This window comes from Mustela lutreola, chromosome 14 (genome assembly GCF_030435805.1).
Source record: "Mustela lutreola isolate mMusLut2 chromosome 14, mMusLut2.pri, whole genome shotgun sequence".
Taxonomy (NCBI): Eukaryota; Metazoa; Chordata; class Mammalia; order Carnivora; family Mustelidae; genus Mustela; species Mustela lutreola.
Window position 1 is genome coordinate 43,880,970 of NC_081303.1, and position 24,639 is coordinate 43,905,608.

Genomic DNA, 24,639 nt, shown 5'->3' on the forward strand with positions numbered 1-24,639 from the left:
CTTAATGTAATTTTTTAGTGAGATTCTACTTAAGGATTAAAACAGTAACCATTTTAAATGAAAAGCACAGGATATATCTGTGAAGGGTATCATTACCCTGGTCTCTTTTATGCTTAAATTACCTATCAAAACTTAATTAACATAGGGTCAGTTCTAACTATTTTCCTTTCAAAGGCCATTATAAAAAGAAGACAATCCAATTGCTCCTCCACAAGCCCAATGATGGGCCAGCATCTCCACAATCAACGTCACTTCCATTCATCCAGTTACTCAAAAAGATATCTTGCAGGGCTTCCTCAACACCTGACCCTTTTTCATCTCCCATATGTAACATATCACCAAGCACTGTCAGTTAGTCCTCTGATGGAGATTCAAATCTATCCACTTTTCTCTACATCTGCGACTATCAAGTTCGAGCAACTAGCATCTCTACCTAGACTACTGCAAATGGTCTCAACCATTTCAGTGGATCTTCCTGCTTCATTCCTTATACTGAGAAAACTTCAGGACCTAGACCCCAAGATGATATTTTTTAGAATTCAAAGTAGATCACATTATCTCTTGGCTAAATATCTCCAATAAATTTCCAATAAAGTCCAAATGTCCCTAACAAGAACTACAGATCTTTTTTGATGGCACCACCTATCTCCACAACCTCATTTTACATAACTCTCTCTCTTGTTCATTTTGCTACAACTCTACAAGACTTTCCATTTCTTGAACTTGCCAACCACTTCCCCACAGTAGAATCTTTGTACATGCTATTCCTACTCCTCTCACTTTGCACAGCTTACTCACACTTATCATTCAGGCCAATTCTGGAACAGGTATTTTGACACATTGAGCTCAGCTGCACCACAAATGGCTAATCTGAGGATTTCGACTGATAAGAATGATATCTCAGTTTGGCTAAAATCATTTTCATTTCAGCTTAGTTATGGCAAGATGACTACTGGTCTGCTAACATTGACTCTCCCTCTCTTTGGTAAAAGAAATCCTAAGTTTTAACTAGCTTACTCAACCTCCTTATGTTGACCCAGCTATTTTCCAACATGCCTCATGGCTTGGTATGACCATGTGGTTAGGTTCAGATGAATGGAATGTGAGTTCCATGAGAGCAGTATATTATGACCTCCTGTTCACTCAGCTCCTAGCATAATACAGGCATTATAATAGGTGCTTGATAAATAATCAAATGAATGACTGAATGAATTAATAAATAAGTAAATAAGCAACCTATCACACTTCTACATTAATTTCTCTAGTTCAATGGATCAGAATATCTATGATGGGGCCCAGGAACATAATTCATTGAAAAGTTCATGAAGTTATTATGATATCAGCAATATTTGGAAACCACTGTTGTGACAGTGCACACAGTATCATGCATACAAAAAACTCTCTTGAATGTGGAAAAGCCAAGAACTTAAAGGACTAGAAACAAATTGGAAATTATCTTTAAAGCCCAAATCAGGGTCTTCACATTTAAGTATATATGTATATATGTAAGTATGTATTAGCAGTAAGAAGAGAGAGAAGCATCCCATTAAGATGTTACAGGGGAAAAAGAAAAAAAAAGACATTCAGAGAAAGGCTAGGTAATTTAGTTGGAAATGAAAACCTATGAGAAAGCCAAGGAACTTCATGAGTACTTAAAATCACTGTAAGTAACAAACTATAAATCAACTGTAAAATGGCAAAAGTACAGAGACATAAAGAAGTGAACTGCTAAAGTCTGTTCACTGCAGTAGGAGGGATAGATTCTCTTACTCAGTTGGGAGTAAATAACAAAGACCTTTTAAAAGTTTGGAAGCCCAGTTAATTAAGGTTTTAACATTTGGGTTTTTGTTTTGTTTTGTTTTGTTTTGCTTTTATATTTAAAGTTTAGATTTAAAAAAAGAAAAAGGTACAAAAATAGCAAAATCTATATATACCACATCTTCTTGATCCATTCATCTGTTGATGGACATCTAGGTTCTTTCCATAGTTTGGCTATTGTGGACATTGCTGCTATAAACATTCGGGTGCATGTGCCCCTTTGGATCACTACATTTGTATCTTTAGGGTAAATACCCAATAGTGCAATTGCTGGGTCATAGGGCAGTTCTATTTTCAACATTTTGAGGAACCTCCATGCTGTTTTCCAGAGTGGCTGCACCAGCTTGATGCAACATGGAGGCTTAATGGGTAGAAGAAGAATAAATGAAACAAGATGGGATTGGGAGGGAGACAAACCATAAGTGACTCTTGATCTCACAAAACAAACGGAGGGTTGCCGGGGGGAGGGGGTTTGGGAGAAGGGGGTGGGATTATGGACATTGGGGAGGGCATGTGATTTGGTGAGTGCTGTGAAGTGTGTAAACCTGGTGATTCACAGACCTGTACCCCTAGGGATAAAAATATATGTTTATAAAAAACAAAAAAATTAAAAAAAAATAAAAAAAAAATTAAAATTCAGCAAAATATGAGTGTTTTATCTATTAAAAAAAAATAGCAAAATCTATAGTTTACTTACAAACAACAACAAAACACCTGTTATAAACAATCATGTCTCTGAATATATTTAAAAGAATATTGAGTTTCCACAGACACCCAAAGTCCTGTGCAGAAGCACAATGACGGGCATCACAACACAGTCTCCCTCTCCAGAGAGAGGAAATAAGTTCCACTCACAACCAAAAAAGTATATGATAAACATGCATCCAGGTTTCTTCTTTTTATTACTATAAAAGATGAAAATATCCTTATAAAATGTTCTAAGAAATAACTCTAAACAGGGACTTTAAAAGCAACTTCTATTACAAAAGACAAAAGAAACGCAATTACGTTTCCCTTCAGCCATCACTTACTGAATGACTACTGTTTACAAAGCCCTGTACATCTAGGTGCCTGAATTCTGACAGCAGGAGATGGAGGAGAGAGCAGGACTGCATTTCTCCAGGGGAAAACTGAAAGCAGTATTTGTCTCCTAAAGTCTACTCTATTGACCACAAGCCACCCCCCCCCCCAACAAAAAAGTCCTCTAAATTACTCTAGAACTTGAATGAATTCAGTTTATCTTTCTAACCTGGCCACTCCAAAAATTTGCTGGGGACTTTATTTACTGGTAAATATGATAAGGATACTAGCAGAGCTGTGGCAAACCTGGAACTAATATAATATTCTCTGGGGTCCTTTTTTTTCTTTATAACATATGACAATTTAACATATTAAACCTTCATGTTAGGTTGGAGGAAATATACAAGATTTAAACATATCTATTAACTCTACGCACAGTTGCAAGAGTTAAATTTGTTTACATACTTTCATTTTTTATAAAGCTGATTTAAGAAAATTCTCTGAAATAGCCAACTCTTTTCCAAACTTATTCCAAAATTAATTAGCTCACTTGAATGCAGTTATCTTACATTTTTACTTAAAGTCAGTGTTTTGGGGCTTTTCTCCAGGTCTTCAGGCTTTTAATTTAATGATTTGTGGTGATTCAGAGCAATTGGTGTCTTTGCTTTTCACTGCACAATAAAACAATTAACCTTTCCTTCATGTGATACATTATAATATCACTAAAAGATGCAAAATATTTTAGAGAACCCCATTTTATAATAAAGTATTTTCAATATTTTAGTAATCAAATATGGTTTCTACTAAATGTAGCTATCCTATAACATACCAGGGCATATAGTGAATTGCACAACCTTAACTGTACTATGTTCATAACCTCATAACAGAAAATAAAAATAATCATTTTCCAATAGTGTGTTACATAAGATGTAAATAAGTTTTTAAAAGTATTAACAATCCTAATCTAAATCAAACGGATCTACTGATATTTCTTCAGCAAGATTAGAATAGAGAGTAAGCTTCTATATTAAATTCTAAAACAGTTACTCATTACACTGTATATCATGTTTATATGAGAGGGACCATGATCTAGAGTTTGGGGCATAAGTATGATAGGATTATCCTATATGAACTAAAGTTCTAGAAATACCATTAACAGTATACTTTCTGTGTCTTCATCTTCTTATCTAAAATAGGAGTAAGTATATTAGCCTGAGAGTATATTATTTTCTTACAATCTAATGAGCTAAACTTATTTAAAGACTGTTAAGCAACACAGGCCAAAATTCACTTTCCTGGTAATGGATATTTTAATGCATGTAACTTTTTCAGATGTCAATTCTAACCTGCTTTCATCTATGAGAATTAGTTTATAATTGTTCCAACTTCATTTTCTCATGAAGAGATTTCCTAAATCTCATTATAATTCTAATTAGCTTAATTTTCTAACAAGTGAGTTATCCTATTTATTTTTGAAACAGTTAACAATTCTCCAAATTCTTTTTAAAAATGTTAATGATGATAAAAATTAAAATAAGCAGTAGCACCTTAGAAATAGAACATTTTAATTTATTATATAATCGAAAACTAAATTTGTATATATATTTGGAATGAGGAGGTGTCAATAGTACATTATCTTAGATTAAAATGCACTCACTTGAAATTTCAAATGTTGTATTTAATTCAACTGTTTCAATTTCCCCACACTTAAAAACATACAACAGTAATACTAAACTGAACTGATATTGTTACATAGCCCTAAAATTTATTTTTTTATATAAAAACAACCTACATGTTTGAGCGTATCCATATTTGACATAGCCACTAAGAAATAAAATCACAGTGCATGAAGACAGAAAACTACAAAAGAACATTTCAATGGATCTACTGCTTTTAAAAGATAGTCCATGTAATAATTAATATCGTTAAAATCACTCTCAATAAATTTTTTTTTCTTTTAATGATCCAAATCTATAGTGAAATGATGAAATCAAAAAGCAAGTGTTCTTGTCAGAAGACAGGAAGAGAGTTTTTTCCCTTCTCTTAAGGAAAACAAAGGATTCCTGAATGCCTTGCCCTGATTTATTTTTCCAATTTTAAATACCTTAAGAGTAGCGGAACTGCTACTGGCATGGTAGTATTTCTAACAGTCAATAAATCTAAAATATTATGTGTGAATATTGGAATGAAGCCATTAAGAAGATTACAGCATGCAACACAGCAGAGGGTCCACAGGAAAAAAGAACTAGTAATTCAGGACAACTGTGACCACTGACCTTTGAACAGCCAAGACCACTGGTCAAGCTGACACAGTAATAGAGTACACATGCATAGAAAGTCATCTAGCCTGTAAGTATAATTTAAATGCTCTGGTGGATGATTTTTAAAAGGACCCCTTTTAAATATCAGTTAATTTATTAAATAATCAAACAATACCAGTAGTAAAATTTTTCAGGATTCTAGTGTATCTTATTAATTCAAATCACAAAAAAATTCAGTAAGATCATTTGTTAATTTTAACAAAACTCATTTAAAACATTTATATTTAGAGAAAGTATGATGCGATGACTTTATCAGATTTCCTACAGAACTATAAGAGATAGCTTTTGGAAAACTGATGAAAAAGCTAAATTTATTAGAGAGAGGTTAAACAAACAATCACCTAAAATATTTTTAGAAAATGATCATAACTTTACAACCTCTCATACTTTAAGCAAGTGGTCCTAGTTCCACCCCAGGGTTGTATCCACTTATTCATTGTTCAAATTTGTCTGTAAGTCTGTAGCCTTTAATTTCGAGCATACCTATAATTATATCTACACCACCTAGCAGTGTGCCTTATTATGATTTCTTAAAATTTCAGTTATGTACCGTTAACCTTTACGTGTAAATAAAGGAGATTGTTCCTCCTGTCATTTTACATTTTTAGGCTTCCACATTTTGCGAGTACTATTTAACTTCTTCACATCTTAAAATAAATATCTTAATAACAAACTCATCCTACTGGGAAAACAGTACTTCTCAATTAAAAAAGAATCACCCATCGAAAGAATTACTATTAAGGATTGTTTTTCTCAAAGAAATAAAATCAACCATCACTGAAACTGACTATAAAAATTTTTATGACACAAAAACACGGAATTATTTCTGTCTTTTCTTTCTCCTCTTTTTTCCTTTTTTCTTTTTCAATAAACAACCCTTTCTCATTAGGGCATTAACAGTAGGAAATGCATTGCACATAAGGACAATATTTGTAAAAGTTGGGACTTTATTTCATAATTATTTTTCTATCCAATGAAGAATTCTTTGATGAATTTCTAAGTGAATAACTCTAATCATTTCTAGCAGCTTCTGCAAAATTTTTGTAATGAGGCAATCTAGTTATAATGAGCTAAAAAGATAATATAATTCTTTACTGGCCTGGGTTTGGATTTGTTCATACATAGCATAAATTTTACTACAGTAAGATAAAGTAGTTCAATTTAATTTGCTTCAAGGTCAGCATATATTTTAGGTTATTTATGGGCATAAATAATCTGATTTTAACTTTAAAATCACATTTTTCCTATCACTAGCCATAAGAACAATTAAAGCCAGTATTACTGTATTTTTTGAGTTTGAAATTTTTAAATTCACTTTTTCAAACTCCTTGGTAATGATTTCAAAGTACTTGCAATATTGCAGGAATATATATGATGGTGGATTTTTATTTCCAAATTTTACTATCCCTGAAAAAAGTGGATTTTTTTAGGAGAGTTATTTTTAACTTAGAACTATGTTATAAAGATATTTTTAAGTAGCCATTAATATATATACAGAAACAGTACTAGTCTGCATTTTTGCCCTATTCTAAGGAATACGAAGGCCAAAAAAATGCACTTTTGGTGACTAACATGAAACACAGAATACATCCCATTATAAGCTGCAGACACACACCCGCGCGCGTGCACACGCGCGCGCACACATACACACACACACCCTCTGCAAGATCAAAGACCAGAAGAGAACTGGCACTTAATTTATCAGCCTTTACAGACAAAAGACAGTTTTCGTCATTTCAAAAGGATCAGATGTCTTTTATGACAAACTGGGTTTGCAGTTTAATTTACAAATAGAATTCTAAGTAAGCAGTCTTTGCTCTGCCAAAGCAAATGACAAACAGTGTAGGTTTTCATTCTTGCAGCCCTCAGCAGGATAGAAAAGATTAAAATAAAACTGAAATAATTTAGAGAAAACAAATAAATGTTTCAGAAAGTTGAGGGAGATCAAAGCCAGAATTTTCTGACCCCAACTGTACAAGCATTTCTTATTATATTGACCAGTGCCATCAGATCATTAATTAAAAGGAAAAGCACTGGCAGGTGGCAGGGAAGCAAAAGCCGGTAATTGGCCCCCTTCTTCTCCTTGCCTTCAAAAACTCTCTCATTCTTTTGCAAGACATGCCACTAGGCAGACAGAAATGCCTACTTTGTAATATAATGATTAAGATGAGATGAAGAGACTTAGGTTTAAAGAAACTCTGCCTAATGAATGCATCTAGCTTTTTAATTATGATCCTACTTTTACAATAGGAATAGGATGTTCCATTCAACATCTCCTCAACTGCCAAAAGGTAGAAAATGTTAAATATAGAATCTACACAGATTCCTCTCACACCCATGCACATACTCAGCCCTTTTGCTTCAGATAGAAAACTAGGGAAAACAACTCTTGGCAATTCAAAGGTCCAGGAGAAAACATATCTATCTATATCTATTACTATGTCTATATCTATATCTTTATCTATATACACCACAAAATAGCCTTCAGACTTACCACATCACTCGGTAGGTTGTTCAAGTCATTAAATGGTGATTCTAAAGTGTTTGTGTCAACATTTAACATAACCACATCCTCCAATGATTTATTTTTCACTCTCTGTTCAAAAAACACAATCATAAATAAACATCTTAGTATATTTTCCTTCCCAAACTGTAATGAGCTTAGAAATATAGAGAAATTTGTCTTAATGATAATTAGCTTTGGGAAAAGAAAAAAGGAAAATCCTCTATTATAAGAACATATAAACGACTGCCTTATGAGAAAGAAAGTTTGTTCATAATCATTCAAAAAGATTGGGTAAAAAAAAAATCTTTAAAATAGAATGCTTGGTCATCTAAACACACTGATTTAGTTTAGAGATGTTGAATATATTTAACTACCAAAGAGATATTATAACAAAAACTCACAAAATAGGCACAGCTACATTAAACTCTCCAACTTTACAACTTTATCACATGACTTTTGATCCTATTGATACAGGAACTTGTGGCTACTTCTATACCTATTTTTAAGCATAAATCATATTGTAGGACTAACATAAGCCAATAAGTATGACTTCTATAAGTGAACTAAGTTTTAAATAAACATGTTCTCTGTATTTCCCTATCAATTCAGTATAAGCTGATAATGAGGACTGTAAGTTGAATAAGTAAAATGATAAAGATGGCCATAATAAGGAATTGTTAGTAAAATTTATCACATGAATTTAATATAACAGATCAAGTTTCACAGCCTATCAGATTGTTTGACTTGTCTTATTTGTTTGACATTTTAATCAAATGGCCAAATTATCTCAATATGTGGATTAATAACAGTAAATTAGAATTTCATCAAATTTTTAATCCTTAAAGAAAGAAAAGTTTATTTTCCCTAAATTAACACATATATTAAAATTATATAAATCTATTTGCCTTATTTAAATTATAGCAAATAGTATTACTTTTTGATGCAAATAAATAAGGTGCTCATTAATGAGATCTATCAGAATTCCATAATTGCATAGATCAACTGGCAATAAGTAAATTAATTTTAGTGTAGTATTTTTCTTCAGTATAGTATTTTTTTAAAAATGACATTCTTGAATATTAGCCATTCTTGAGAATTATTAAATACCTTGAATTTTAAATTGGTCAAACCAATTTTTTTAAGTTGTTCAGGAACCAAATTTCCTTGATCCATTTAGAACTTCCAATCTCTGCATTTTAGGCAGAATGTTAAGTTTGCTAGGGAAATGGTGGTCTAGAGTAGGGAATTTGTATGGGTTAAGAAAGCCATAGTGTTTGTGTAGAATATGAATTCTCAAAGGAACACATCATTTTAAAAATCCATCTTATAAAAGACATTGTAAGTACTCTAAAGTAAGAGTCGGGATGGCTATTTCTTAGAAGTTAAGAGACTATCATGTACAATTGTGACACTATTTACAAAACATTTTATAAATAAACTTATCCTCTTTTCTTTGCATATGTATACACATACACAAAAAAGGCTCACATACATATGTAGTTTTCTCAGTTAACTACAGCATAAATACAAAAATAACCTATTTCAGATGCAAAAATACATTTATAATTGTGGCATACGAGTGGGAAAGGTGTGTCATAATTTTGATTTCCACCTTCAATTCTAAATTGTCCCTTTTAACAGAAACTATAAAGATAATCCAGAAACCCACTTATTAAAGGACAAAATGAGTTCCTCTAAATAGCCTGGAAAGATGGTTATGTGATGCCTAAATGTTTTGTGATGACACAAATGCTAAACTCTGAAAAATAAGATTAGTATTAACATGAAATGTATACTTTTTTCCAAAGTTGCACTTAGTTTAAAAAAGTCTGATAAAAGCTGAATATTAAATTCTGTTCAAGGGACCATTTGGTAAGAATGGAAAATGTACTAATTTCAATAAATCAATACAATGAGACTCACTAAAATGAGAATGATTCTATATAAGCAGCAACAAGTGAAATATAGTATATAATTTAAAATTTTTTTAAAAAATTTGGATTAATGTCAGTATTTTGTCTACGTTTCCTTCCAAGTCAGGCTTTAACTATTTTCTAAACAGGAGTAAAAGGTTATATAGTATATAAAGTGGTACCACTTTCTCTGTCTCATATTTTAATAGTTCATAAAATTCATCAGCTTACTTGGATTGGGAAAGAGTAAGAAAAAGGAGAACTTGCTTTTTTCTTTAAAAATAAAAAAATAATATCAGGACAGAGACCAAAAGTCTTATGAAAGAAAGCAGTAAGGTATTAAAGTAGTGGGTTTTTCTCCCACATCCTCTCTCTATAAGAATGCATCTGGGCAATGTGACTATGAATGTGCATCATGTGTGAATCATGCACTATGTTACTATGAGTGGCAGTAGTTCCATGTTCTTATAAAGCTGAGCCAACATTTTAGTTAGAATTTCTTCTGTATTTTAAAACACATAATACAACCCACTAACTTATTTCTCATAATTTAAAGGCCTTTGAGTTCATCCCTAAAGTCTACTTTTCAGGGAGAACAAAATGTCCTTATCCTTTATTTTGAAGCAAATTTACATTTTAAAAAGAAATGTCTAGCCATCTTTCACTCATGATTACATAAAAATAATTAAAAGAAAGATTTGAATGGATATTAGTTTCACATCTTTGAACACTTATATCTAGAAGTCTTTGTAAAGCTGTTATGTTGAAACTGTATTGACCAAGAGAGAGAATATGGAATATTTTGATTATTCGTAAAAAAAAAAAATCTGTTGTAAATGCAGCCAAGCAAAATGTAAAAAATTACTAAGTTCAGTCTCACATATAAAATATCTAAATAGATATACCCATATTTTAATTATAATACCATTAATATAAAATAAGAAAGCACAAAAGATTTTCTAAAATGTGCCATTAATGAAATGATTAAATAAGAATGGAATTGCAGGATGCATATTATCTTGTAATAAATTAAGGACAAAGTTACTAAATGGTACCCAACTGGTTTAAAGACATTCTTGAAGTTCCTTTTATACCTTCTCATTCACTATTAAACCAAATAAACCAAACAGAACTGACTACAAATAAATCCAGAGTATAAAAAGGTACTGAGATTTCGGGCAATCTAATCATGGCTCTAAACAGTTTCATTTAATGATGAGCCAATTTAAAACAGAATGGACCATTTCTCTAAGATAATACACTGCAAGAAGTAAAAAATTCTTAAGCAATTTGCTCCTTAAAAAAAAGGCTGATTTTCACTATAGATATCCAATAAACATATGGTAAGTGTGATCAAATATTTAAAACCTGCACCTATTTCCATAATATTTTAGAAAAGCTGAATCATTTGTATTAAAAGTTGATATAGAACCATTATGCAAAAAATATATATAACATCAATAGGTACAGTAAACAACTTTAAATGTTTTTCATCTGTACAAATAAGCATATTATAAAAATGAGGTATTCTATTAGATACATTAAATAAGAAGAGACATATGCACTAATATCAAATTCAAATTTGATGCCTTCTTTGAAACCATACCAACCATGGTTGGATTTTATACAGTGAAAATACTGATGAACAAAATGCCAGTTATATATTCTACAATCAAATAGCAGACTAAATACCTACAAATTCATGTTTTATTTTATGCAAATTGACCTTTCACTGCCAGCACCTTGTCATAAAAGAACAAGTTTTCTAAAAATTAATAAAGATCCATAATGTTATCCAACTCAGACTTCAAAATTAAAAACAAATTAAGTCTACTAAAGAAATTCATTAAAATGCATTATTTGTTAATGATTAAACAAATAAAAAATGTTGCCCTAGCTTTCTGCAAAAGGAGAAAATGACCAAAACCAGAGCACATGTAGGATTCTCTAACTTGGGAAGGACTACTACAGGAACATGACTTCTCCAGACATGATCCTCAGGAGTTTTAAAATAATCAATGGGATCTTCCTTGATCTGCAAAGTGAGGACTGATGGTGTACACAGTGACAACAACTAGTAAGAAAACCAAATCTAACTCGTTTAGGTTGCTGATTAGAAATTGGGTTAATATACAATATGCACAATCAGCAAAAGAAAACTGAATAAAACTGAAATCAGCTAGCATAACGATGCTATGCAACTGACCCAAGTCTTCTGTTTGGATCCTGTCTTCTGTTTATGCTTTTTTTAGAATCTAATCTTCTAAGAACTCTTCTCTGGAAGTTTCACTGATTCCAAGTACAAGGTATTTAAAGTTCAAAGTTTTTCACTATAATGATGACAAGTCACAAAAATCATTTTGGAATGAAATGATAACAGTACAAAAAAATCAATGCATTTTAAAAGCCTAACAGGACTGGAAATTTAAAAAAAAATTTAAAGCTATATTCTAATTTAAAATTTCATGATTATTGTATTAAAATCACACCTTGAAAAAGCACACTGACAAACTGGATCATAATGGATTGAAAAATGGAAACATTTTTCCTTTATGACTCATAAGGACATAGAATCTGACCTTCAAAATAAGGTCTGAAAAAGAAATAAGTATAAAAGATCCCAAGTGCCATAAAAAAGTGGTTCATCAAAGACTAAGTTTTTAGTATGTAATACTGACCACATGACCTTGACCAAATTTAACATATTTCCATGGTTTTCATGACCTCAAAGATGGTCATTCAGAATACTAATTAAAATGTAATTATTCCAAATATTACCTTTTTGAAAATGATTGTGTAAATATACAATAATTCAACACTTGCAACTGCTTTATACTATTCAACTGATACTCTTTGAAAACACAACTGTTTTAACTATTATTTTTATTAATCATTATACCATTCATGCATCTCATGTCTGAAAGATACTCACCTCTATGAGGCTGGAGTGTATTCCAATCAGGTATGGCATTGGAGCACTAAATTAAAGATATATAGTGTATATATTCATAAGTTCATTATAACTGAAACAACTATATAAGTAATTCAGAAAGTTTAAAAAATTAATGGTACAGTTCTAATATAGCCCATTATAGGTATTTAAAATTATTCAGTACATAAAAATCAAATTCAATTGGAGAGACCATGAATATATTCAAATTAATATTTGCATAAAAATCACAAAATCATTTATAATTAAATAAAGAGTGGTAATGCCTAAAAAAACTTTTAATTTATGAAGAATATTAGAGTCTAGGCCATAGTCTGAGTTAAACCTTCCAAATACTTTGTATCAAATATACCCTAATTATCAAATTTATTCACATTTCTTTTATATGCCTTTTTAATATTCGATTGGATTCTTATTTCTGTCATTTTCTTACTATATCATCATTGTTTCACACCTACAATGGCAACAAAATTTTTTGATTTAGTCAATCACCCAATATTTATTGAGACCGACTTATGCCAGGCACTGTTTCAGAACTAGAAAGACAAATATAAACAAGTTCTTCCTCTACTGTTATCATTCTCTTTCTGTGCTTTCTGCTCATGTATGTCGTTCTTTATTTAAATGTCATTCAGTATGGTGACTGACATAACATAATAAGTAAGTAAATACATAAATAAATGTCACACATTCCTATTTATCCCATTTTCACTTCTAGTAATAAAATAATTTTAACAAATCACAATATTCAAGTATGTGTAAGAATAATACTGAAATAATTAATTCAACAAATAATACCTGAAGCACACCAGATGCTAGAACCTGGGGTATGGGCTAGGTATAATAATAAGTGATACAAACAGAATATATTTACTTGTGGATCTTACACTCACTCTAGCAGAGGATACAGATATTAAATAATTTTTGTAACATAAAATCAGGCTTACAAGTAAGTTCAGAAATATTTCTCATAAAATACAAGAGGGGAATTATCCAACTTGACATTTTGAAATCAAAATATTATTTAACAAGAAAACATGAGAATGGATAGGTGTCCTCAAAGGTGATATATGATATACAAATAAATAGCTATCTAAAAATAAAAAATTTTTAACATTTCTTATATAGATATCTTTGTGTTATAGTTAATGAAACATTTTCTATGTTAATGAAAACACATAATCTTTTTCAAAGAATCTGCTTAATTTTCGAAATATCATTTTCACTATTACAGTTGAGCTGTCCAAACTTCTGCATATCCACTTTGCTACTAAGAACCAGTCACAGATAAAGCTAATGGTGCTCAACAGTTTCCAAAGTAACCTAAAACAGCTTCAAATTTATTTAAAGATGACTTAACCACTAACATATACCCCAAATTCACCAAAAATAAGGATGGTTAAAGTTTATAATTGACTTCTCATTATCCTGTTCATTATTTCTTATTGTATTAGATTCCATCTAATTCCCTTTTGTAGCTTTGTTCCTTCCTATTTTTTTTTTTAATACAATAGACCATCTGGAATTGATCTGATATTCTGGATCATTTGACTGAAAGTTAAGAACTCTTTATAGGCCTTGATATCCTTAAGACCTAACAGATTTTCTGCCTTCAAAAAGAAACAGGAGGAATAAATGTGGACTGTTCCACTTCTGCTTAAATAAAGGAAGGCTGATTACTACCCTAGTTCAAGTTCTCATCTCTGGAATTCCTTCTGGGACTCCACAGAAGACATAAAATATATGTCACTAACTATTCTGGGCTCCCACGACTGGGTTCAGAACATTTTCACAAAACAGGGTAGCAAATCCTAAGATCTTAAATATGTCAAGCTGTCCATGTCCAAAATAGCATAAAATTATTCAAGTTACTGTGCAAACTTCCAGTTCATCCTAGGTTTATCCTACCTACAAAATGTACAACATAGAAAGTCCACAGTATCTCAAATTTTAAAGCACATTTTAATACAATGAGTGTTAATCAAAAAATTATAAGCTTTTTAAAGTTAACAATTACTATATCCATTTTACAGATGTTGGACAAACACTGAATGGTCAGATTTCAAAAATTCAGAGCCAAAAGTAGTAGCTAAACTACTGAAGTCCTACGAAATACAGCTAACACTTTTAAAACTTCATAAGAGCTAGTGATTTCTTGAAATACAAAAAAAAAAAAAAATGTTTAGCAGTTGTTAAACTAGAATAAAAATTCAATAAAGGGCTCGTATGTAGAACTTAGTAATGAAGTAACTTGTAGCTGTTTCTGTGAGATTACTGGGTATCTACATGCTTTTATCTCACTAATTACTAACAAAACCAAAAACATATAGAGATGTTAGAACTGCAAACATTATTAATCTAGAGCACAAATTCTTAAAATAATCATGATGTTTTGCATATAGATTTTATAAAATACATTTTATAGACAAATTTTGTATTTTATGGAATACAGACTTTACTGGTTATTTCTTTCTCATGAAAATTGGATTGTGCACCTAATATTAAATCAGCCAATCTCATGAAAAGTAATTTTGCAACCCTAGCTGAAATCTCCTAATTAGATTAGGGTGTTAAGTCAGGAAGAGATCCTTGGCAACACAGATGTTTTATCATCCACGTGCAAAATTGTCCTAGATCTTTCTGTCAATGAAGTTATTCTGCAAAGATAGGATACAGGAGACTATTATGACTACTTCTTCTTTTGGGTAGCAATTAATCTCTACTCAAAAATAATCACCATGTGATACCTTTTTTTTCTTTCTTTCTAGGTTTTCTTACAGAAACCACCCGTGGGTACACAGTAACAGTAATATATTAACTTAGGTAGTCTAAACAGCACAATTTTCCATTTATGCTTTAAAAAACAATTCTCTCAAAAGTTAAATCTGTTCCTTTCACAGAAAGAAGAGTCAGATAGTAGACAACATAAAAAAGTGACTCGTAAACAAATAAAGATGATTATAATTTTACTGGTATTAAAGTGATACTACCTCCTAGGTGTTTAGGTACTCAGAAAGGTTAAGCCTATGTGGCAGTATCATGGACTTGCCACATTAAAGTTCTCTCTCCCTCTCCGTCCCTCACTCTTTTCCTCTCTCTCGTAGTAAAAAAACACTTCATATAAGCTCTGCCTTCTTAAGAAATGTTAACCATAGGCACAATATTGTGCAGCAGACCTTTGGAACTTAACCATCTTGTATAGCTGAAATCTTATATCTGTTACATAGAAATTCCCATTCTTCCTTTATATACTAGTAGATTAAAAGAAGACGTAGATGGTGTTATTTCCTCCCAGTCACCCTCCCTATCCTACTAAGCAGTGTGAGCCACTTCTTCCTAGGTGTTCCCATCCAAGTTGCTTTTACATGTCTCTGGTACAAACCTTATAGTACTGAAGTATTATTCTGTGTTCCTCTTGTGCGTGCATGTGTGTGTACACTCCATGCACATATGTGTGAATTTCTTCCTCTCTGTAGATACTGAAAGGGCAGAAACTAAGTTTCATTCAGTACCTTACATATACTTACTGCTTGGCAAATAGGCATTCACCAAATATTTGATGTACAAATAAATGGATAAATGAATGAGTTGACAAATTAGCTAGTCCTTCATTAGTGGACCCAGATGCTATATTCATGCATGGTCACAAGATGGCATTACGGCTCTCCACAGTCTATGTCACACCAGTGATACCAGGTGCGCAAATTAAAATACTTCCAGAAGACAGGATTATTTTAGGATTTGGAAAGTTCCAATCACCTTGAAGAGTTGGCAAATATATATCTAACCAATCAAACCTTCCTGCTCTAGGTCTATATAAAGACATACAAATTTTTTTTTATTCAAAAACCATGAGATTGAAGGGACAATCTCTAATATTTTTCTCTCTTTTGCATAGAGATGAGTGTGATTCTAAGATCATTTGCCAAGATGCAAAGGGAAGAAAATGGTTTTCTTCCATTAGAAATATTTTAGTCCATAAAATTTTCTGACAGAAGAGAGCCAGAGTCTTAGCTATTTCTTTAAAATAAAGAAAAAGAAAAAAATTACATTATATTGCTCAGTTCCTAGGATAGAAGCTGAGCCTATCATTGTGACCCGAAGGTTCAGAAGTGTCAGATAACTCCTTGTTTGATTTTCACTGCTGTACTCTCTAGAACAGGAACTGTCTGGCATAGAGGCTGGTAGAACTTATCCTAAAGGCTATTTCAAGGTTAGAAACTAGTAAGAAAATTCAAGGGACTGAAATATGAAACAAGCTTCCTTCCTTATAGTAAAGCAGCAGAAGGACTTGATGGCAGGGTTAAAAGTATCAGGAAGACATCTCTGGAAAGAATTAGCACAGAACTACCTACATCACAGAATAGTTTCTAAATAACAGTATTTTAGAAAGTCTTAAATGCCCATAAAAGATAATTATGCCAGGAAGAGAACATTTAACCCTACAGTCCAGAAGAAGATCTCAAGGCTGCTGTTTCAGAATCTAACCCTTGTCCAGCCTCACGGTGAGTATATGCACTCTTCCAGAGGAAGAAAACAGAAAGGTTCTACGGGTATAGCTGAATTCAAATCCGGTGAGATCACCGGGAGTTGTTTCTAATGCCAGGAAGCTTCTCAAAATTACTCCCAACATTTTCAACATTGCTTTTCATAGTGGCTTAGGGCTGAGACTTTGCTTTAAACCAGAAACTCAGGGAATCCCTGAATTAGAGGCAATCCCTTTGCTGGTATTTGATATTTGGTGTGCTGAGGGAAGAAGGGTCTAGGAAAGTGTGTCCTGAGGTAAAGGTAATGAAAGCGTGCCCTGACAGAGACAATCTGGTTTCTGACACACTTGGCAGACAAATCCTGACACCTGGGATACGGAGTTCTCTAACTGATACTATAACTTCCGTATGCTTTTGCTAACTACCAAATACAGGACTGTATTTGCTTCTCTTTACACATTTAATTATCTAAATGACTATGGAAGTACCTCACAAAATCTAAAGAACTTTATGTTTGCCAAGTATACATTTTTGCTAGCTTTGAAAAGAATTACTCTGCCTTCATAAAAGCACCTTTTGATATTTGCTACCGATCTCTAAGACAAGTCTCAGGGCTTGCATTTGTCTACATACACACCACGCTTACCTAATTTACAAATAAGCATACTTTTTCGAATCATAAAGGCTGAATTTAAAGGAGTTTGGCCAAGGTCATCTTACCAGCAGTAGTCCAGCAGGTGCGGAGGAAGCACTGGGATGTATATGTGTTGCCAGAACATGGGGTACAGCAGAGCGGCTGATCCATGGAGACAGGCAGTTAACTAAAATTTGCAAGAGGATAACAACGATAAGTAGCTGCTGCCCCTCCAAACAAAAAGACATGCCCAGGTTTTCAAAGATTAACAACAATCGCAAAACTATTTATTTAGTGACCTAAATCACATTATCTTTACCAATTCTGCCAGGGGGAAAATAATCTTGTGTTCAAAAGCCCCTTTGAAAAATATATAAATAGCAAAAGTGACTTCTTGAACATCTTATGGGGACAATTATAACTATCTGAAAATCTAGTGTTTAGGGTCAAAACTGAGAACATAAATAAAAGTAAAACTGAAAAATCAGTTGAGCATCTTAGAAGAAATTGTAGGAAATTATAATTTGTGCAGCACAGTTTGCGCATCACTCAGATTAATATACCACGATTAAATATGGAAAGGAAGAGAGGCTGAAAGCTCCTGAGGGATATCATTAGGGCAAATTGCCAAAGAATGAAACATGAGCCAGTCAGGAGAGTCTGGAAGCTGCAATAATACCAGGGGACTTGAATGTTCGACAGTTGGAGCTTCAGTAATGTGTGAACTGCGGGTTATGGTATCAAGAGACTCTGTTCACTGACACATAGAATGTCACTATTGACCAGCAAACTGCCCAAGCTTGACAGCTGTACTACAGGAAGCCAAGTATATCATAATTTCATATTTAAACTGTTCATTTCAGATTAACATTTTGTTTCCTAGCTTTATATCACAACAGCTGCAAATACATTGATGCTATTTTAAAGGTAATTGCCATTTTAATTGTTTTGTTTTGGCAAGCAGTTAATTAAATATTTTTTAATGCTTAACAAAGGGGTATCACTTTTTTTCCCACTCCCTCCTACTGACCCTCATCAGAATTCTTTCCATGGGACTTTTTTTTTTACATCTTAAATAATATTTCTGTGTTAATCATTTTTTAATGTTTAAAGCAATAATTAAGCCAGCATTCTTCATTTTAAGTCAGCATTTCAAGCTTACTAATTAAATCACTTTATCCAACTTGAACATCAGAATTTAAAAATAAAACTATCTGAATATGAACCACAGACTTTTTCTGTAAGCCATTATTCCTGTTATATAGAGAACTGAAACTTACATATAGTAATCAACTTAAAAGGATAAATGTACAAAAAGCAATTTAATCTTAAGAGAAACATTTGTCTATATTTAAGTGCAAAACAGTTCAGCTAAAAAATTTTTAAAAATTAAAGCAATCTAATTTGAACCAGAAACATAAGAATTTGGATTAAAATATACTCATCTTCATCATATATATTTTTTCCAATTAGATTTTTATTAATCTTATATGGCAAACAATGTATTTCGTTTCTATTTAGTATGCTATCATTAAAGGATTTTAGTACTTTGCACTTACAAGCTTTAATATTTTAATCTACAGTATTCCTTCAACATGTATTAATATTATTTTTTAATTCCTTAATTGGAGCATACAATATACCACTAGGAGGCATTCAAATACCTTCACTTAACAATTACAGAACTTGGATTTATTTGTCTTATTTGAACCCTCATAGAGGGAGATGAAATAGGGTTGATCTAACAGGGTCAAATTCTCTCAGAGCTCTCAGGTACTCCCTGCTTGTAAATTTGGCATCTTTAAAGCTGTATTAACACGTTCCATCCCTTCAGTGTAACTCAATGGCTAAAAGCATTTATACAGCTTTCAAAGGGGGCTACTTCACTCAGTTTCTCCATTTGCACACAGATGGCTTTTAAAACAACTCATTTAAAACCTTAAATAAAGGGAAAGTGTTCTTTTTACATTATTAAGAAAATAACATGGTGGGGCACCTGGGTGGCTCAGTGGGTTAAAGCCTCTGCCTTCGGCTCAGGTCATGATCCCAGGGTCCTGGGATGGAGCCCCACATCAGGCTCTCTGCTCAACAGGGAGCCTGCTTCCTCCTCTCTCTCTGCCTGCCTCTCTGCCTACCTGTGATCTCTGTCAAATAAATAAATAAAAATCTTTTAAAAAAAGAAAAGAAAAGAGCAGGGTAACAAGAATAATACTGCCTTCTTAAAATGAGGAATTATAATAAGGGTAACTTATTTTATTGAATACACCCAGAGTCCAAAGCACTCTGTTAATTGCTTTGTAAAACCTTTCCTATGCCCTTAACGGTCATCCTTAAGTGAAGTTATGAATTGTTTGCCAAGAAGGCAGAAAAACATCTAATGAATTTGACTGGCTTCACAGAGGGCGACTGCTCTACATGATGATAGACAGTTACAAAACACCTGCAACTGCCAGCATGTGGCAAAAGATCATCTCTACTAATCAAGGTCTGCCAGGAAAGAAGGAAGTTCTACAGGATTTGGCCTGTAGAAAGAAAAAAGTTCTACAATTTTTTGGATTTAGGAGATAGGTGACTGGTAAAAGGAGAGGTAAAAATACTACCCCTCCCTAACCACGATTTCTGGCCAAAGTAACTAGAATGAATTATTTAACATAATACAACACAAAGTTTCAGGTTCAGGTGGAACTACAAGGAATTTGTTTTTGCAAATATTGATTCTGTTAACTGTGAGACATTCACGTGGAGATTTCCAAAGCAGGCAGAAGCAGACCAAAGATCCCCCCTACTCCCCTAGCAGCATGTAATAGCTATGTGATTGAAAACTAGAGAGAACACTATTATAGCATCTCCTTTCTGGAGGAGTTAGTAAAGCAGTAAGTGAAAAAACACAACTAAGAAAAAATAAATTTAGTAGGAAATCAAACACAGTTATATATAAGCTGTATAAAACAATAAGAGCAAAGTATACAAAATTAGGGCTTTGCCACTTAAGAAGCTGTGTGACATCTGGCATATGTACAAGTATAACCAGATCTGCTTCCTAACCTTTAAGTATACACTAGACGATCTGTAAGCACGGTCTCTGAGATACAGTATTCTTCAGTCTTAGATCGGCTCAATTCTAACTTATATTGTTAATGTTGTTAATGATTTTTTTTTTTCCAGATAGGTGGTTAACAGAACTAGACTACAAATCTGACCACCTTCAAAATATGTCTAAGGATCATCTCTAAAACCTTTAAAGCACATGAAGTAACTGAGCAACTGGAAATATCATAAATTACTTGCTTCATTAAACAGAAATTTTAAGTGCCTGTCTATGTGTTATCATAAATCTCTACCAGGCCACAGGGACCCAGTACTGAACAGAACAAAGTCTCTGTTCTCATGAAACTTAAATTTTAGTGGGGAAAGCAAACAATAAACAAGTATATATTATGTGGGTTAGAGGTAAGTTCAAGAGGAAACCTAGAGTAGGCCAAGTGGGTAGAAAGTGACAGACGGGAAGTTTTAGACAGGAGAATTAGGGACAAACTCTGATGCCCTGATATCCGAACTGAGACCTGAATGCTAGAAGAGAGCCAGCTGTTACGGCTTTGAGGAGAAGAGCATTCCAGGCAGATGAGGTGGGAACATGCTAGTCATCTTCACAGGGAGTAGGGAGGTCTGCATGATTAGATTGGAGTACGCGGGAGAACAGTGGGAGAACAGTGGGAGGTGAGGTCAGCGAAGCGTGGTCAGAACCGGAGGGCCCTCTGGGATATGGCAGAGACTCCTGTCTTACTCTTCATGAAATTTCTCCACACCTCTGAAGGGAGCTATCACAACAAATTATATATCTAGAACATTCTAACACCTATGCGGATTAAGGAAAATCAACTATGTATTTTAGAAGTCTAATTTGCAGACTGAAGTACTGATGAAAAAATGAGATCAATTTGTAAGCCAAGTAAGAAGAACCATTTCAATTATAAGTTTATTATGGTCTATTGATTCTTTAAGCTCAGAGGGAAATGACAATCATACTTCTTTGGACTAGAATTACCCAAGACTCTACGTCTGGTTCGTGACAGGACTAGAACTCTATATTCTTTGCTAATATTCTGTCAGCGGTTTCTGTAATACCACAGCTGTTCTTCATGGAAGCAAAGAGGGTGGGAGAAGAAGTTTCAGTATTTGAGTCAGAACATATCCTGGCCACTATGCTCTGGAAACTATAGAAATAATAAAGGAGGAATAATATATGATAAGGGTATAATTTTCAGAGAAAAGCAAATTTACAAAATAAAGATTTAAGAAAAAACCCTTATCATCTTTGTTAAATGACTAATGAATATTTAAATGCACATATGATTTCACAAAGCATACTCAATATATTGACTTGGTATGGTCCCACAGTACTGACTAACGCACAGTAAAATCACTGGGAACATTTCTCTCCCATGCACTACAATTATAAAACGAGTACATATGGAAACGATGTGAAGAGGAAAGAACTGATGAGGCCTATAAAATCAGGGGGAGAAACTTGACAAGAAAGGTGGACAACACTGAACTTCATCATCAAATAAATGCATTTGGAACTTCCAGTCCCAGGCCACCAGGGTCTAACAGAGATATTGTCAATAATAATAATAATAACAAGTGTGTATGTAATGCTTACTATGTAATAGGCACTATCCTGAGTACTTGATGTACTCAGACTTCATCCTCACAACAACATTATGAAATAGCTTCTATCATGATTATTTCCATTTTACAGAGCAGGACACTGCAACAAAGTTAAGCCAATGGCCGAAGATCACACACCTAGTATGTGGCAAAGCCAGGATACCAACCCAAGGAAACTCCTGAGTATAATAACCATTATTTTAAACTGCCTTTTTAAATTTTTTTTTATTTTTTATTAACATATAATGTATTATTAGCCCCAGGGGCACAGGTCTGTGAATCGCCAGGTTTACATACTTCACAGCACTCACCATAGCATATACCCTCCCCCAATATCAAACTGCCTTTATTTTTTTTTCTCAACAGAGATCACAAGTAGGCAGAGAGGCAGGCACAGAGACAGAGAGAGGAGGAAGCAGGCTCCCTGCCTAGCAGAGAACCCGATGTGGGACTCATTCCTAGGACCCTGAGATCACAACCTGAGACGAAGGCAGAGGCTTTAACCCACTGAGCCACCCAGGCACCCCCAAACTGCCTTTAAAAAAAAAAAAGATATTATTTATTTGTCAGAGAGAGAGCGAGAGAGAGAACCCAAGCAAGGGGAGCAGCAGGCCGAGGGAGAAGCAGGCTCCTTGCTGAGCAAGGACGACCCTGGGGTCATGACCTGAGCTGAAGGCAGACACTTAACCGACTGAGCCACCCAGGCGTCCCTAAACTGCTTTTTGATACACAAGCATTCAAAATTCCCATCACTGGGGCGCCTGGATGGCTCAGTGGGTTAAGCCTCTGCCTTTGGCTCAGGTCATGATCTCAGGGCCCAGGGATTGAGCCCTGCTGAGCCTCTCTGCTCAGCAGGGAGCCTGCTTCCCCCTCTCTCTCTGCCTATCTGCCTATTTGTGATCTCTGTCAAATAAATAAACAAAAATCTTTAATAAAAACCCCAAATTCCCATCATTATGGGGCTCCGAATAACATCTACTGGCTGAAAATATTCTATCTTAGTTATATGGTGAAGAATGCGTCTTTACACTCCACTAACAAGAACACCTGACCTTTGTAAGAAATAGTTGAGGTCTGTGACTGAGATCCAATTTCTAAAACTTTCCTCAGGCATCATAGTGGGCAACTTCAGCAGGAAACCAATGGAACAGATTCTCTCAGATGTTGAAAAGATAATTGATAAAAATTCTACCAGTTATCATCTCAGTTTGGATCTGCAAGAATACTTAGTTGGAAGCCAAACTAAAGTTCTTTCCCTTCATGATATAAAATCACATTCATTCCATTTTCTTAAAGTCAAACTATATTTATTAGAGGAAATCAGCCACTAATAAAACGAGGCAATGTTTTAAGCAATTAAATAGACATGTATTTTGGGGGAAGGGGAAACAGCATTACCAGATTCCCAAAGAGACCACAGGTAAACAACCCATCTAGTGTGACGACCACAATGAAAACAGCACAATTCAAACTCAACACACTTTACAAGTAAAGCTCTCATATGGACACAAAGTCGTTCCCATATCTCGTAGACTATGCCTCATTCTTATGGATAAATTCTATTCACTTCAGCTAAAGTTCTATATGAATTATTGAGGGGCAGATTTATGTCCCCTACGAATGTATTTATGCACAAAACCCAAGAAATATAGATTAGAGACTTCATTTGATTTTTAACTGAATCAATATTTAATTCAGAAATTTATGCACTATAAATAACTAAAGGTATACAGAATAAATTGCTGCAGATGGGAATGTGATAAATTCCTCATGGAATGAAAAAAAATTAGTGGAAAGCATAAAGAAACCATCTGTTTAAACATGTTTAATTTACACTCCCATTTAAAAGTTTAGACCAGGGGCGCCTGGGTGGCTCAATGGGTTAAAGCCTCTGCCTTCGGCTCAGGTCATGATCCCAGGGTGCTGGGATCGAGCCCCGCATCGGGCTTCTCCCCTCTCTCTGCCTGTCTTTCTGCCTACTTGTGATCTCTGTCAAATAAATAAATAAAATCTTTAAAAAATAAAATAAAATAATAGTTTAGACCAAAAGAAGTAGCAGTAGGGTATCTGACAACTACAAAGTTATCCAAACTATAAAATACTCTTACTGGAGGGGTGCCTGGGTGGCTCAATTGGTTAAGCATCTGACTCTTGATTTCAGCTCAAGTCACAATCTTAGGGTCCTGGGATCAACCGCCAACACACACACACACACACACACACACACACACACACACTGTCCAGACTCTGTGCTCAACAGGCAGTCCACCTGAGGATTCTCTCTTCTTATCCCTCTGCCCCACCCCACTCATATTTTCT

General features: G+C 33.7%; 1 protein-coding gene across 5 annotated transcripts in view; it reads right to left on the reverse strand.

Annotated features, from left to right (window-relative positions):
* The window catches only part of DENND1B (DENN domain containing 1B), a 277,522-nt gene that overhangs the window by 102,712 nt on the left and 150,171 nt on the right, over window positions 1–24,639 (reverse strand). For all 5 annotated transcript variants that reach the window (XM_059147015.1, XM_059147012.1, XM_059147017.1 and 2 more), the window contains 3 exons: window positions 17,736–17,836; window positions 12,511–12,556; window positions 7,654–7,755 (listed from right to left, as the gene is read on the reverse strand). In XM_059147015.1, coding sequence (XP_059002998.1) covers window positions 7,654–7,755; window positions 12,511–12,556; window positions 17,736–17,836 — 249 coding nt within the window. The remainder of the gene's footprint in view (window positions 1–7,653; window positions 7,756–12,510; window positions 12,557–17,735; window positions 17,837–24,639) is intronic.